At 47.4% G+C, this 15,195-nt stretch overlaps 2 protein-coding genes and 1 long non-coding RNA gene across 4 annotated transcripts; 2 read left to right on the forward strand and 1 right to left on the reverse strand.

Annotated features, from left to right (window-relative positions):
- Window positions 1-228: 228 nt before the first annotated feature.
- LOC125991794 (liprin-alpha-3) lies at window positions 229-11,664 on the forward strand. The gene is made up of 32 exons (XM_049760201.2): window positions 229-550; window positions 1,378-1,547; window positions 2,364-3,043; window positions 4,149-4,250; window positions 4,349-4,513; window positions 4,672-4,746; window positions 4,837-4,896; window positions 5,061-5,189; window positions 5,390-5,482; window positions 5,565-5,617; window positions 5,702-5,930; window positions 5,994-6,077; window positions 6,157-6,288; window positions 6,355-6,417; window positions 6,527-6,606; window positions 6,719-6,905; window positions 6,974-7,164; window positions 7,242-7,485; window positions 7,560-7,699; window positions 7,878-8,026; window positions 8,094-8,190; window positions 8,271-8,352; window positions 8,418-8,618; window positions 8,686-8,748; window positions 9,077-9,103; window positions 9,179-9,354; window positions 9,431-9,528; window positions 9,592-9,767; window positions 9,849-9,917; window positions 9,982-10,144; window positions 10,219-10,287; window positions 10,380-11,664. The coding sequence occupies exons 3-31, from the start codon at window positions 2,696-2,698 to the stop codon at window positions 10,269-10,271; spliced, it is 3,729 nt and encodes a 1,242-aa protein (XP_049616158.1). The 5' UTR covers window positions 229-550; window positions 1,378-1,547; window positions 2,364-2,695; the 3' UTR covers window positions 10,272-10,287; window positions 10,380-11,664.
- Window positions 10,916-13,796, reverse strand: LOC125991803 (uncharacterized). Its single transcript, XR_007489449.2, has 2 exons — window positions 13,209-13,796; window positions 10,916-13,135 (listed from the first exon to the last, which is right to left on the reverse strand). It is a non-coding gene; the product is annotated as an uncharacterized lncRNA (long non-coding RNA).
- LOC125991801 (synuclein) lies at window positions 11,915-14,820 on the forward strand. Of its 2 annotated transcripts, none has more exons than XM_049760220.2 (6): window positions 11,915-12,062; window positions 12,923-13,073; window positions 13,688-13,729; window positions 13,795-13,922; window positions 14,025-14,066; window positions 14,167-14,820. In XM_049760220.2, the coding sequence occupies exons 2-6, from the start codon at window positions 12,953-12,955 to the stop codon at window positions 14,173-14,175; spliced, it is 342 nt and encodes a 113-aa protein (XP_049616177.1). In that variant the 5' UTR covers window positions 11,915-12,062; window positions 12,923-12,952; the 3' UTR covers window positions 14,176-14,820. The 2 variants fall into 2 exon arrangements, with proteins under 2 accessions (XP_049616177.1, XP_049616176.1); XM_049760219.1 differs by having other exon boundaries at window positions 11,932-12,062; window positions 12,952-13,073.
- Window positions 14,821-15,195: the final 375 nt, after the last annotated feature.

Below are 15,195 nucleotides of genomic sequence, written 5' to 3' on the forward strand. Positions count from 1 at the left end.
TAATGATATGCAAATAAGAAATGCTGACTGTAATCAAAGTTCTATTCAAGTTCGACTGGATATTATGATGTGCCCGCCCCCCCCCTCCCCACACCCTTCCCCCTTGGCCGCCATAGTGTTTTAATGGGGTTGTGCACAGGGCACCGCACTGCAATGCATTAGTCTGTTTGCAAATAAAATGTCTGTCACTCATTTTGCGCCCCCCCCACCCCACCTCCTTCCATCGGCGTGCGCGTGATTGGCCCACGCGTGCACGCGCATAAATCACAGGGATGCGGAGAATGCTGAGAGAATGTTTCTTTAAGACCCATTACCTTCCAATCCCACCGAGAGGGGGGGGTCCGTGCTAAGGTGGTGTAACGTCACTCTCCCTCCCTTGCTCCTCTTCCTCGTCGTCGTTTACATGTGAAAAAAAAAAAAAAAAAGGGGAGGGGGGATACACACATTAGGAAGAGTGGGGCTTTTCTCGGATCCGGATGAGGGGCGCCGACCCACGCAAAAAATGGACCCGAGGACTATTTAACGGCAAAGCAACACCGCGACGGATATGGTAAGGATGCAAGTTTGCAGCGAGAGAGAAAACAATGGATGCACGCAAAAATGCATAGCGTGTGTGTACGTGTGTGTGCTGTCACCAAATCACAAGTGTGCGGTGTGTGCACCGCCAGTCAAAGCTACTTAAATGATAAGCAACTAATATCAAATAATTGTCATCAGAGCGGACCTTGCTTGGAAGCCTTTGCAGCGTTACAGGCTTGAATTATTAGCTATATTTAAAATATGAATTGGGCCTTTGCTTTAAAAAATAATGCATTGGACATTTTTATGCATTTTTTTTTTTAGCACCGTGACGTGAGCTCCGCATGATGCACGCCATGCATGCATGCGTGGTTTTATCGTGATGTTTGCCATAAAAGGTTCGTTTAACACCCCCCCTCACCCCCCCCCTCCCTCGCGCGCGCACATTGGTTGTTTTACTAGAAGAATGCATTCGAGGGCTTCCTCATCTATGCAGCCAACGATGGAGATCATTGTCATCTCGTCATTCTTGTGCATGTACATGCTTGTGTATTCTCGCGAGGGGGGGGGGGGGGATAGGCGTGTTTGGTTCGGTTCCGGGTGTTTTCATCCCCGCAAAGCAGCTGCCGACAGTCACTTATCGATTCCAATGATGCGTTTCTTCACCCGCGCTTGGGGGGGGGGGGGGTCGTGCAGTTCAATGGTATTAGAAGTGGACCGAATGAGGTTCCTTACTAGTTCTTGGGCTTTTACTTTGGAGGCAGGGAAGACCCCCACTCCCCTCCTTATGTTTACTCAGCACCAATGTCTTCATTCTGGATGTGAGTGATTATAACATGGCTCTTTTGTGTCTTCTAGGAAAACTAGGGTTGAGGTCAGGGCTTTTCCAAGCAGTCCTTTATGGACATTGCTTTTTACATTGTGCTCTGGCCATGCCAGGACAGAAAAAAATGGCCTTCCCATCGAGTTGGAAGCCGAGTTGTCCTAACTGCTAGTGTCTGTGTATCTCTTCAATCATCCAGGTCAAGGTAAGCCGCAAATTTCGAAGACAGTTTGACTTTTGTTGTCTCCAGATTTTTGTCTGTACAGCATCTCAGAGTAGGTCCATCTGTTGTTTGTTTTGCAACAACTCCCAATTCAAAATGTCTGGTGTCCACCTCCCAGGCAAGAATAAAGTGCATTTTAAATAAATGCAAGCAAGTGCAAGCTCTGTTTTGCATCAGCGAGCCATCCATCAACAGACTTTGTTTACTGGGGCACACGGTGAAGATGCCAAGTGCTGTTAGCCAGCGCAACAGCACGAGAAGCTAATTCGTGGATGGATGGATGGATGGATGGATGGATGGATGGATGGATGGATGGATGGATGGATGGATGGATGGATGGATGGATGGATGGATGGATGGATGGATGGATTTCCTTGTTCTTCTGGATGAGACAGTGAAGACTAAGGAGAAAAAAAAAATAACTGTGCACTCTATTAATGTGCAATCCATTGCATTTTTGGCCACGGGTTTGCACAGTGACACAGAGGGCCGTAATCAGCGTGAAAGGAAAGTCCAGATCGGAGCAATATGCAGTACTGTAAGTCACAACAGCAAACGCTGATTAAAAGAAGATAAGTGGAGCGCGATCGCATTTTCAAAGCCCTTACGTCAGATTTTTTTTTTTTTCATTTCTTGTCAAGAGGAAAATGGGAAGATCGATACCGTTGTAATGTCTTGCCACAGTATGAGGCTGCGGGTTAGCTTAGCTTAGCACAGAGAAGTAGAGAGGAAGTGCATGCCGTCTGTATGTTGTAACCCGCTGTAAGAAATGTCTGACTTTTTCTTGTTGTTTTGCAGCCATTGCACTATGTTGTGAGAAGTGCTACCTTGTGGATACAGTCAAGGAGCTTCCTCAAGCTCAATATTTCTCCACTGACTCTCCCCCATTACTGCCCTCTGCTCGTCTCAGCCACCCACGGAATGATTTCCCCGTAGAAATAGTTCCAAAGCATTCAGAGACGTGCAGGTTTGAGGCCTAAATAGAAAAAAAAGAAGAAAATATGCCCACTAAAGGGATTATATTTCTCCAGAAATGTAAAGTTTTGCATTTTGAGCATCATATCTTATAAAACCCAAGATTTTTTTTTTTTTTGCACACCTCCTGTAGTTGACTCACACTCTCCGGTCTCATGATGATGTGTGAGGTGATGCCCACCATTTCTGAGGATGGGCGAAGCGGCACGACCGGGGGCGCCTCCCCCCCGGCCGGACCCGGGGTGGGAGGCCCGGGCGGTGCCATGGGAGCTGGAGGAGCAGGAGGGGGCTTTAGCGGGAGGGATATCCGAAGCGGGGGAGACGAAGGAGGCAGCACGGGCAACCTGGAGTCTCTGATGGTTAACATGCTGACGGAGAGGGAGAGGCTGCTGGAGAACCTGAGGGAGACGCAGGAGAGCCTGGGGACGGCCCAGCTCCGCCTACGAGAGCTCAGCCACGAGAAGGAGTCTCTTCAACGACAACTCTCCATCGCTCTGCCACAGGTACGACGTGCGGTCACAACATTAGGTACACTGTGAGGCGCCGCCATGTCCTATCACTGTCGAGTGGGGGATGAGTACTCGGCTGTCAAGTGAGCTCATACGAGCCTTCGCCGGTGACAGTTCGAGCAGCACGCTAACTAATCCTCCATTGCAACCTCGCTAATGTTTGAAAGTCCCTCACTGATTTTGTGTAATCAGGTCTTGGCGAGAAATATTGCTGGAAGATATTTGCAAAATGGTGGAAGCCCAATTTAAATGAATAGTTGATAGGAATCCCCCTTAGAGGATCTGCTGATTAATAATGAGCGTTATTTGAGTTTTTTTTTTCTTCCTCTGGCTAGGAAGAACAGCTTTAGTGTTTTCCTTCAGGATCAATCCCCACTTCTGTGTGTGAGGCGTTTACGGCTTTATGAATGTTTTCATTTTTTAGTGCCTCCTAATTTATCATAAACTGCGAATGTTGGAGTTCACGTTTAAAAAAAAAAAAAGAGATAGCAAGTGATGGAAAAAGACAAAAAAGAACAAGGAGGGCCAACTGAGAAGCTGAGCGTCATCCAAAGCAGTCCCAAACTGTGTCGCCATCTGCGGCCACCTCTCTTTGGCTCCTTTCTCTTCTCTCATTGAGCCGCCGCTTTGGTCTAGCTTTCCACTAACTAAAAACATTGCATATCACACATAATGCGGCCTTGGATTTTTTTTTTTTTTTGGAGACTCGATCAGAATGAAATACATTGCTGATGCACAAGTTTGCTGCGTGAGAAGACACGGTGTCCTCAGTGGTGTAGAATGACACATCGACACTGTGTTCGGCGGGTTTCTATTTGGGGGGGGGGTCTCTCGTGCATTCCAGTAGGGCCATTGTGTAACCTTATGATGTAATGCATCCATGTGTTTCACAAGGCAAGTGACGGAAAATGTGTCAATTTATGTTTTTACATCACAGCTTCGTTTCCATTGTGCAGCTTATGTTTTGTGTAACTGTATCGGAATTATATTTTTGTTTGGCCCGGGTTGTTGTCATCCCCCTAAAACACACATCCGACGTGCCGTTTAGATGGTTTGTTTAGTTCCCCCCCACCCTGAATGCATCTCTTGTGTTCGCCAGGAGTTTGCCGTGTTGACGAAAGAGCTCAACGTTTGCCGGGAGCAGCTTCTGGAGAGAGAGGAGGAGATTTCTGAGCTCAAGGCGGAGAGAAACAACACTCGCGTGAGATGTTTAGCAGCCATTTTGCCCATAACACTAAAAGTAGTTGGGTCAATTTTGACCCAATTTTTGAGGTTCAATAAATTTTTCCACGCCGACAGTTGCTGCTGGAGCACCTGGAATGCCTGGTGTCCCGTCACGAACGCAGTCTGAGGATGACGGTGGTCAAGAGGCAAGCCCAGTCGCCAGCGGGGGTCTCCAGTGAGGTGGAAGTCCTCAAGGCCCTCAAGTCTCTCTTTGAGCACCACAAGGCTCTGGATGAGAAGGTGGCTCAAAACGCCTTGATACTCGTGGTTGCACTACTTTCACTGTTTAAAAATAGTCATAATAATAGTAATAAAAATATTAATAATAAAAATAATAAAATATTCATTATAATAATAATTTAAATAAATTAATTAATTAATAATAATAATTCTTGCAGGTTCGAGAGCGTCTCCGAGTGGCCCTGGAGAGGGTGTCCATGTTGGAGGATCAACTAGCAGCGTCTTCTCAAGAGGTAAACTCATATCACTCCGCCTCCCGAGCTCATCTCGATTTCCCCGAGGTCAACTAATGTTGACCAGTTGCTCTGTCTCCTTCTTTCTAGGTAATCTCTTTACGAGACCAAATTAAAAGGCGTCAACAAGGGGTGGACGGCGGGAAAGATGTAAGGGAGGGTTTTATGGATCTCGGTTCCAGTTGTTTTGTTTCTGTTTACGTGTTAGCGACCAGTAGTTAGATGGGTATCTGGAGTGTGATTTGGACTTCTTGTCAAATCTGCCGTTCCTCTAACCTTCCTCACTCCCGCTTTTGTTGTTGTCGCCACCTCAGCGACTCCCCAACGGCCCCGCCTCTGGCCTGGAGGACAGCGAGCTGGAAAGACAGCGGGAAGTGGAAATAGAGCGTCAGAGAGCCGAACTCTCGCAGCTAAAAGAGAGGCTGGCCCTCATGTGCCGGCAGGTGAGTGAGTGGCTGCTACTCAAAATTCATACTCAATGATTTAACAATAAAATGACGACAATGTTCAGCATTTGTAATGAATCATAAAAAGCTTATTTGTAATGAATCACCGCGACTATTTATTTACACTCACTGCCGAGGGAGCGAACACTGACTCACCTCGGTCGTCCTGCCTGTGTCCGTTTGTGGCATCTCGTCAGGTTGGCGAAATTGAGGAACAGCTTGCGGCCGCCAGGAGGGAGGTGACAAAGTCGGAGGAGGCCAATCAGAAGCTCCAACGGGAAGTCAAAGAGGTCTAAGCTCCTTTCACACCGGAAATAAAATGTCCTTTTCATTCACAATAAAAAAAAATATGAATGACATCTGCTTTTTTAGGCCCTTTGCCAAAGGGAGGACATGGAGGAAAGAATTACGACACTGGAACGCAGGTAACCTTTCAGCCACTGACAAGAATCGGCGTCCCAATACTTACGTCCAGATCATGCGGTTTCATCATCCGGTGTTGTGCGCAGGTACCTAAGCGCTCAAAGGGAGGCCACGTCCCTCCACGACATCAAGGACAAGCTGGAAAACGAGCTAGCCAGCAAGGAGTCCCTCCATCGGCAGAGCGAGGAGAAGAACCGCCAACTGCAAGAGCGTCTGGACGAAGCCAAGCAGAAGCTCCAGCAAACCCTGCAAAGAGCCGAGACGCTGCCGGAGATCGAAGCGCAGCTAGCGCAGAGAGTCGCCGCGCTCAATAAGGTACTTTGAAACTACGCTTGGATATTTTCTCATCGCTTTCGGTGACAAACGATTTTCTTTTAGGCGGAAGAGCGCCACGGTAATTTTGAGGAGCGACTACGGCAAATGGAAGCTCAACTAGAAGAGAAGAACCAAGAGCTGCAGAGAGTACACATCACGCCGCTTCTTTCGTTACGGACCATTTCTCCGCGTCCGGTAACACGAAATTTATGCTTGCTCCAATCAGGCGAGGCAGAGGGAAAAAATGAACGACGAACACAACAAACGTCTCTCGGATACCGTCGACAAACTTCTGTCTGAGTCCAACGAGAGACTTCAGCTGCATCTTAAAGAGAGGATGGCAGCGCTGGAAGAAAAAGTAACCTTTGCAATTTTATAAAGTACCTATTTTTTTATTCACTGCACTCCCCCCCCCCCCCATTAGAATGCTCTCTCGGAGGAACTGGCCAATATGAAGAAAATCCAGGATGACCTTCTTGCTAATAAGGTACTCAAGCCGTCACGTGGAAGGTGTTTTCCTAATCCCAAACAGCCTTTCAAGATTTCCCGCTGAGAAAAACAAGGTGATATCCGCGACATTCTACTCTGTATTCCAGGAGCAGCTCCTTGCTGAGCTGGAACGGATCCAACTGGAGCTGGACCAGCTGAGGGGCAGGCCTGGCTCATCTTATTCCAGGTTTGTCATAATGAAGCACAAAAAAAAAAGTGATTTATGCCACACGCAGTCGCTAGCGGATAATGAAAGTATGCTAGCTGGAATAACAAGCTGGTTGTGGGTGTCTCCGTAGGGCGGGCAGCGTGAGCTCCCTTCCGTCCACCTTGTTTCGAAGATCCCTTCCGGGGAGCGCCTCGGAGCTGAGGTACCCCCAGGGCGGGGGCTCGCTCCCGGCCGGCTACAGCAGCTCCTCCGGCGCCGTGGTGGTCAGGCGGACTCACCGCGGCCGCTGGGGGCAAGCTCGGGACGACTGTAACAAGGTTCGAGATGAGCTCATCTGGACAAATCCGTTGTTCTTCACGCTCCTCACTCCATTGTCTCCTTCCAGTATGGGGAATGGGACGCCGGTAGCATGATGGGTCCGGGTTTCGAAGGCCCGGAGGGAGTCTGCTCCGACGACGACGACGACAGGGAGACTCTGTTTGGGTCAGAGCTGTTATCGCCGAGCGGGCAGACGGATGTACAGACTTTAGCCATTATGCTACAGGAGCAACTGGAGGCCATCAACAAGGAGATTAAGTATGCGGCTTTAATTGCTCTTAAGGGGAATGATTGGAAACGCCGCTCGTAATTGCTCTCGCCCGTTGTTGTCGCAGGCTCATCCAGGAGGAAAAGGAGAACACAGAGTTGAGGGCGGAGGAGATAGAGAGTCGGGTTAGCAGCGTGGCACTGGACACGTCCTCCATTCCGCCTTCCTCGCTCGGAGGACGGGACAGTGTCGGCCGGGGATACATGACCCCCTCCATCACCTCCTCGACATTAGCGTCTCCTTCACCTCCGAGCTCTGGCCATTCCACCCCCCGCCTACCACATTCTCCCGCCAGGGAGACTGAGCGACTGGTACAACGCTTGCTCAATCACATTTTTACTTTTTTTTTTTTTTTTTTAATGGAATGAACTCTTCCCCAACGCAGAACAGCAAAGATGGCGAGGAATGCCGAGCGCTAGCCTTGATCGACTCCAACCCTCCCGCTGTCCCTCGAGCCCTGCGACTAGACCGGATGACACACACACACCCAGGAGCCGGTCTGGATGATCACAGGGAATTTCGCAGGTAAGGAATTTGGACTGTGAGATCATTCAGGAGGTCCGCAAAACAAAAATAGATATATTTGGCATATTTCAGTGGGGGCCAGTGCCCCAACAGCCCCCCTCTATCTCCGCTACTGTCTGCGATGGTGACCTCCCAGGAAACAAAATGTAACAGTTTAGTCCTTTGTGGTGTGTTTTAGTCTCTCTGCTGATGGGGCCATCACCGCCAGCCAGGATTCCCTCCACAAAGCCAGCAAAAAGAAAAGCATCAAGTCCTCCATCGGGCGTCTTTTTGGGAAAAAGGAAAAGGGGAGGATCGGTGCTCCTGGACGCGAGTCTACCTCTTTGGGTGCGTATCTTCAGTGAGAGCATTTTCTTTTGCGTCGGACTGAACTTTATATCTGGGAACAATCCAGCCTCAACACCGTCTGATGACTTGGGCCCGGCAGACCCATTGGGTCTGGCTAAACTCGGGACAGGAACTGTCGAAAAAGACCGGCGAAGTAAAAAGAAGTGAGTCTTGTTCCCCCCCCCACCACTCATCTTTTAAAATTCCCATAAGATTTTGATTTTCATTTCTACTCCCTCGCCAGACACGACCTGCTCGAGGAGGCTTGTCGTCAAGGTTTACCCTTCGCCTCGTGGGACGGTCCGACGGTCGTCACGTGGCTTGAGGTATATTTTTTTCGTGTCACTGGATAGTTTGTTTGGCCTACAAAACCTTTATGCCATTCACGCAGTTATGGGTGGGAATGCCGGCATGGTACGTGGCGGCGTGCCGCGCCAACGTGAAGAGCGGCGCCATCATGGCCAACCTCTCCGATACGGAGATCCAGAGAGAGATCGGCATAAGCAACCCGCTGCACAGGCTCAAACTCCGCCTGGCCATCCAGGAAATGGTTTCCCTCACCAGCCCGTCGGCGCCGGCGAGCACACGCTCGGTAAGACTCGGACGAACCCGACATCGGTCTTTTCGAGAGACTCATTTTGCATTTTGAATGGTGACAGTCGACCAGTAATATTTGGATGACGCACGCTGAGATGGAGTCACTCGCCGCCGCCACTAAGCCAGTAAGAATTTAATTTCTTTTTTATCACGTTACGGGCCCTCCAGAACCAGATTTGAACAGCCCTGTCATTCTATAAAAATATCTTTTGCCGTTTCATCAACGTGACATTTTGTTTTCTTTTTCTTTGTCTTTTATTAGGACCCTTACTGCTCCCTTAAAATCTGTGCAGTTGCCATTTCCGCCCCCCCCCTGACTAATTGTCACTAACAAAAACATTTCCTTCTTCTGTCTTCCTTCCCCTTTCAAATGCTTTTCACCATACACCAATGCACACTTTTCCTCCTTGTGCACCTTTTCTCTTTCACTATTTACCCACGTCAAACCGCAAGGAGCAGAAAGAGTTCAGCTGGGATCAGGTGAGCCGTTACTACCAACGTGATAATTTCTGTGAAACGTCCCGAGATATTATTATCCACGGGTCCCATCTACAGATCCTGGCTTACGGAGATATGAACCACGAGTGGGTGGGGAACGAGTGGCTGCCTAGTTTAGGTTTACCCCAGTACCGCTCCTACTTCATGGAGTCCTTGGTGGACGCCCGAATGCTCGATCACCTCACCAAGAAAGAGTTGAGGGGCCAGCTGAAGATGGTGGACAGCTTCCACAGGTGAACGACGGGTGACTTTTTCCATCTCCCCATGATTCTTCCCGCTGTGTCCTTCAACCTTTCTGAATTCCCGTAGGGTGAGTCTTCATTACGGCATCATGTGCTTGAAGCGCTTGAACTATGACAGGAAGGAGCTGGAGAGGAGGAGGGAGGATAGTCAGCATCAGAACCAAGGTGATGACCAATTTCTCGGTTTTTGTACACCACGTGGCTTCATTCCAACGTGTGTCTACTCAGATGTGATGGTGTGGTCCAACGAGCGGGTGATGTGTTGGGTGCAGTCCATCGGGCTCAAAGAGTTTGCAGATAACCTGTTAGAAAGCGGAGTTCACGGAGCTCTGCTGGCTCTGGACGACACCTTCGACTACACCGACTTGGCCCTTCTTCTGCAGATACCCAATCAGAACACGCAGGTCCCCAAAAATAACATTAAAAAAGAGACACGGGTTCTTCTTCCAGTGCCTTACTGGTGAGCTCATCTTCTCGGTTTGCAGGCAAGGCAGATCTTGGAAAAGGAGTACAATGCTCTCATCTCCATGGGAACGGAGAGGAGGCCCGATGAGGTAGTGGTGGAAGAAAGGTCAAACAGTGGCTGTTACGCCTGATGACCGAAATTGTCTTCCCCAGGACGGCACCAAAACATTCACACGGTCGCCTTCGTGGAGAAAGATGTTCCGGGAGAAAGACCTCCGAGGCGTCACCTCCGACTCTTCGGAAACGTTACCGGCCAACTTCCGTGCCTCTGCGATCTCGACACCTTCTGTCACCCTGAGGAAAGTCCAGAGTGAAGGTACGTGGGGGGGCATCAGTGTTTCAACTTGTCGATAAATTGTTGAGAAATAACAACGACCTTCTCACCATTAGTGAACTCGGGTCAAAGGGGAGAGTCGGCGTCAGTAAGAACATATTCCTGCTAAGATAAAAGCACATCAGGTGAGCTTACTTTTGTGGTCTTTTGACATCACCGATCAAAACTCATACCGGTATGTTCTCCTTCCTTCAACCGCCGTCCGGACCTGAGGAAGAAGACACAACCGGAGCCCGGGAAGTGACATTGGAGTTAGACATCTGAAAAGAATCAAAGACTCTGAGTACATGAGGTCAGATGATATTATAATGAATGGATGCCTTTTGAATCATCTCTCTGTCTTTATCTCTCAATCCATTGTTGTGGCATGATGCTGTTTGATTCTGTAGAAAGTGACCAACGCCTATTGTGAATTTAACTTTTGTTTTTGGAGTGTGCAATGGCAATACTGACACATTGAATTTATAGTTTTGCGAGGGGGAAATCGGCTCCTGTTCAGAACGATGCTTTGGACGACAATTGGATAAATGATTACCGACTTTTAGCGACATCCCACTTCAGGATGGTTTTTGGTGGTAAGCCATAAAATATACGCCAGAGGCACAAATGTGAACAGAAGCAAAGTCCTTGCGTCGAAAGGGAAAAATACGAGATTTGTGTTCATATGCATGCCGAAATGAAACATTTTCGAGTGAACGTCTGTCATCTAATGATGTGGAAGCTTGGGTATATAAGAAGTTTGTAAAAGGTATGTGTTTTATTTTTATCATTTTTTATGACAATTGCTATTGTATGTATGTACAGTATGTATGCGTGTAAACTATATGTTCATTTCATACTTTGTTTGAAGATGGATGTTACTTTCAGTTTAGCTTAAGACTAAAAAAAAAGATCTTTTCAAATTACGAACAGTCAAGATATGCTACTCGTTTGTGTACATTTTGGAAAAACAGATTGTCTTATGGGTTAAGTTGATATTAATGAAGAGTAGTGATGATAATTGAATATATTATGACAACAATAATGATGATGATTGTAAAAGCTGTAATAGAAAAAAAACAAAAAACAATCTGTATGATGCTTCTGAAAGTTGTTTTTCCCAATCGGATTTTGTTATTTGAAAGTTGGGGTAGTGCAGAGTGTGTACCAAGTGAGAACCCCAACGTCACTTTTGTTTCTGTGGTGACGGAAGATAGGAAACCAGCGGCTTCAATCCTGCAAAACAGTGGAGAACACTGACATCTAGAGGCGTGACAGCGTAATTGCAGAATTAACGGAAGCGCTCCAGTTGAGCGTCTTCAACGCCATTTCCCGTGGGATAGGATATTTATTGATTTAGTCAGCAAAGAAACAAATATTCGTGACGATTCACATTTTATTGGACGCAAAGTTAGTACATGGGCAGAATGGGTCTTAAAACAGTCTCTCAAACTTTGGTAACTGTGGAACAACGTCATGTGGTCATTGTAACGTGATAAAATTTTAACGAGAAAGTAACGTCACCAAGTGGTCACTCTTCTTTCCCGGACGTGGGTTTCATATTAAACAATTCACAAACAACTCAAGAGCGACAGATCTTGAAGAACCAAATAAAAACATTTTGATTAGAAATAATGTTATAGTTTTTCATGCATGCCTTAAGAAATATATGAATGAAAGATGTCACTAAAGTAGGAATCCATCTAAGCAGAGTGAAAAAGAATTTGTCCATATCAGGTTGTTTGTCAACAGGTTGATGTCAAAGAAAGTCGTGAAAGAGTGACATGATTTTATTTGGAAGGTCAAACCGAAAAAGGTCATTAGGATTGGCGAACGTCACATCCGACATGCAGGTGATTCCAATTGGAGTCGCAAAGGACCTCCGCCGACCGACTGACCGGGTGCGTTGGCTTTACCGCGGGTAAGTGTGCACACGAGCAAACATTTGCATTTTGTTGCAGTTTATCACTCAACAAAACAACGTTAACATCTTTCAAACTCGTTCATTGTCAAGTCGCATCAACAGAAATATGCGCAACTTTCGGTGTATTTCAAAATAAATTTCCGCTTTGCTTCCGAACGACAAATGACTGTTTGCTTTCTTACATAGAAAACATTTCTTAACATAAAATATACATGAAATAAATCAGTTTTAAGTACACAAACAATTTTGAGGGCAGAACAGGGTCTGTCAAGTATTTCCATAGTCGTTGTAGACATAATTGATAATCAAACTGATGTTGGGTTCTTCTCTTGCATTGCATCTATCAAATCAAACACCATTTATTATATTTAAACTGTCGAGTAACAAACCTCAGCTGTTCCGCTCCCCATTTGACTAAATCAGGCGCACTCAAAAGTAGTTATGTTATTTTACCAGTAGATGTCACTCTTGCCATTATTATGACTGTCATCTGCGTTTGATTCGCACGACACCATCTAGCGACTCGGTACCGTAAGCAGCAGTGGGGGGCAAAAAAATCAAATCAGACAAGCGTGCAAAATATTCTAAACGTGCTTGGCCCAAAAAAAAAACGAGTGGTGGTTGTGCACTATTAATGACGCGGTGGGCGGGGGGGGTTACCGATGACGTGAAAATGCTGCAGCATCTCTCCACCTCGTCCGTCAAGCAGCTCCCGGCTGTTGCTTCCCTCCTCCCTTTTTTACCAACTCCAGCAGGCAAGGGGCGGAGTCGAGACCTCACCACCATCACGCACACACACTGACATCTTGCATCCCGCACTCGCCGCACGCTCACCGTCAAGCATCTCGCCCGAGCAGGAAAGCTCAGCCGTGTCGTCCCGCCTCAGGATGGATGCACTCATGAAGGGCTTCTCCATGGCCAAGGAGGGGGTGGTGGCTGCCGCTGAGAAGACCAAAGCCGGCATGGAGGAGGCTGCGGCCAAGACCAAGGAAGGGGTGATGTATGTCGGTAAGACAACGTCAATAGTGCTGCAGAGGCCGGTTAACATCTCGCTTGCAGGATTTGACGAGCTAAAAGGAGATTTTCTGTTAAACCAATGGTGAGAATTAGATTAGCAATAACGTCCTTGGACTATTGAGTCACCTCTCAAGGTTACATGGAGGCTTTCTTGGCCTTCTCTTGAAGGAGGGGGGGCACACAAGTGCGGGTTACAACGTTAAGATGAGGGAGAAAGGCACTGCGTCACCTCATCCATGTGTCGCTTGCGTGCCGCTCCGATGACTTATCACTTTCCACTCGGCCCCTCTCCCACTGTAAAAAAAAAAAACAGATGGGGGTGGGGTGGGGCGGCGGGGATTACATGCAAAATGCACCAATTATATGCCTAGAACAGTCAATCCGCATGCTTTGATGCTCGTCTTTCGGCAATGCCACACGAACACGCGAGCGGAGGAAAAAGAAGCGGTATCGTTGCGTCGATTTGCGGGAGTGTGTACGATGCAGCAGTGTGGGTCCGCGGGCGGGCAGAAGGCCGGCGGCGCATGTGGCGAGGGGCTGCTTCGTGAATCCGTTTATTTAGAAAGTGGATTGGTTGAAACTTTGTCTTTGCTTCTCTTGGTCAGGTAACAAGACAAAGGAAGGCGTTGTGTCGTCAGTAAACACCGGTAGGTACATTCACACGTGACGGAAGCTTTTTAAGAGCTGGCCTCAAATAAAGTCTCCCTCACAGTGGCCAACAGGACCGTGGACCAGGCCAACATCGTGGCGGACACGGCCGTCAGCGGCGCCAACGAGGTGTCGCAGGCGGCCACGGAGGGCGTAGAGAACATTGCCGCGTCAACCGGCGTTTTGAATCAGGTGGGTTACCATGGTGACCGCATCGTTGATCTCCGCTATTTCTCTCCAAGCTGTTTGCATCTGTAAAATGGCCTCACCTGAGCTTTTCTGTTCCCCCCTCAGGGAGAATACGGAGGGATGGAACAAGGCGGCGAAGGCGGAGAGGTAAGATGAAATATGGAACTACATTTTTCTTATCAATTCAGATATTTGAGCTGAATGACTCAGATTACTTTGCTTGACTGTCGAATCTCTCTTCTATCAGGGTTATTAGTTCCTGTCAGGGCCTGCTCTCCAGCGGCCCCTCGCTCCCTCCCTCCCTCCCCTTCTTCGCCCTCGGCCTCGCTCGACGGGAGTCCAGGTGTTTGGTTGTTTTTTTTTCTTTCATTTTATTTATGCATTTCTTTGAGACTTTCACCGGAACCAAACCCGTGCGGGTGGAACTCTTCCGGAAGCAGCATCCCCCCTCGCCTCCCATGTCGTCCCCATTACGCGCCCTGATCCTGGAAACAAAACGAGACACACATGCATGAGACACACACACACACATACACGCACACACACACACACACTTTAATTGGCAATAAATAAATACGAAAAGAAAAGGCTTTTAAATGAGCAATAAAGAATACGTCACCGTAAGACTTTTTTTTTTTTTTTTGTGCACTTACCTCGTTGCATGGCACCATCACGGAGGAAGCTTTAATGATGAAGTTGTTCGGCAGCATTTTCACACCAAGTGGGTGTCAGCGGTAACAAGTGTGTGTTCTTCCAAGGCCAGACATGAGACGACTGCATGATGCCTTATTAAGCAAACTGACACACACGCATACAAATAAACACAGTTTAAGTTGGCATCATTGCTGATTTTATAAAGTGTAAAAGTGAAATAAATTTTTGTTGTTGATGTTGGAAACCACTTTTTGGTGGGTGTCTGCCTTTGTTATGAGGTGTAATTTATTATACTACACAAGATGTAAATGGCTATATGAAACACTAATTATACAAGAGATTACAATCATACTTAGTTTTACAAATAAACAGAGTTCACAAGCGTCATTTAATTTATTTTTGCTAAAGGTTGTAGTTGGTATTTCAGTTCTGCGTCCGGTTTTCCCGGAAATAGAATTTTGTCGCCCCTTCTGTCAGTGAACTTCCCAAATGATAAACCTTAAATGTTAGCCAATCACCAGCGACATCAATATTTCCTTCAGCCAATAATAATCCTTGTTAGTGTCATGTGGTCGAGCAATGCGGAAATAAGCTTAGGCTCTACAATGTCTTTGCATGCTTT

Source organism: Syngnathus scovelli, chromosome 21, assembly GCF_024217435.2.
Source record: "Syngnathus scovelli strain Florida chromosome 21, RoL_Ssco_1.2, whole genome shotgun sequence".
In the NCBI taxonomy this organism is placed as follows: domain Eukaryota; kingdom Metazoa; phylum Chordata; class Actinopteri; order Syngnathiformes; family Syngnathidae; genus Syngnathus; species Syngnathus scovelli.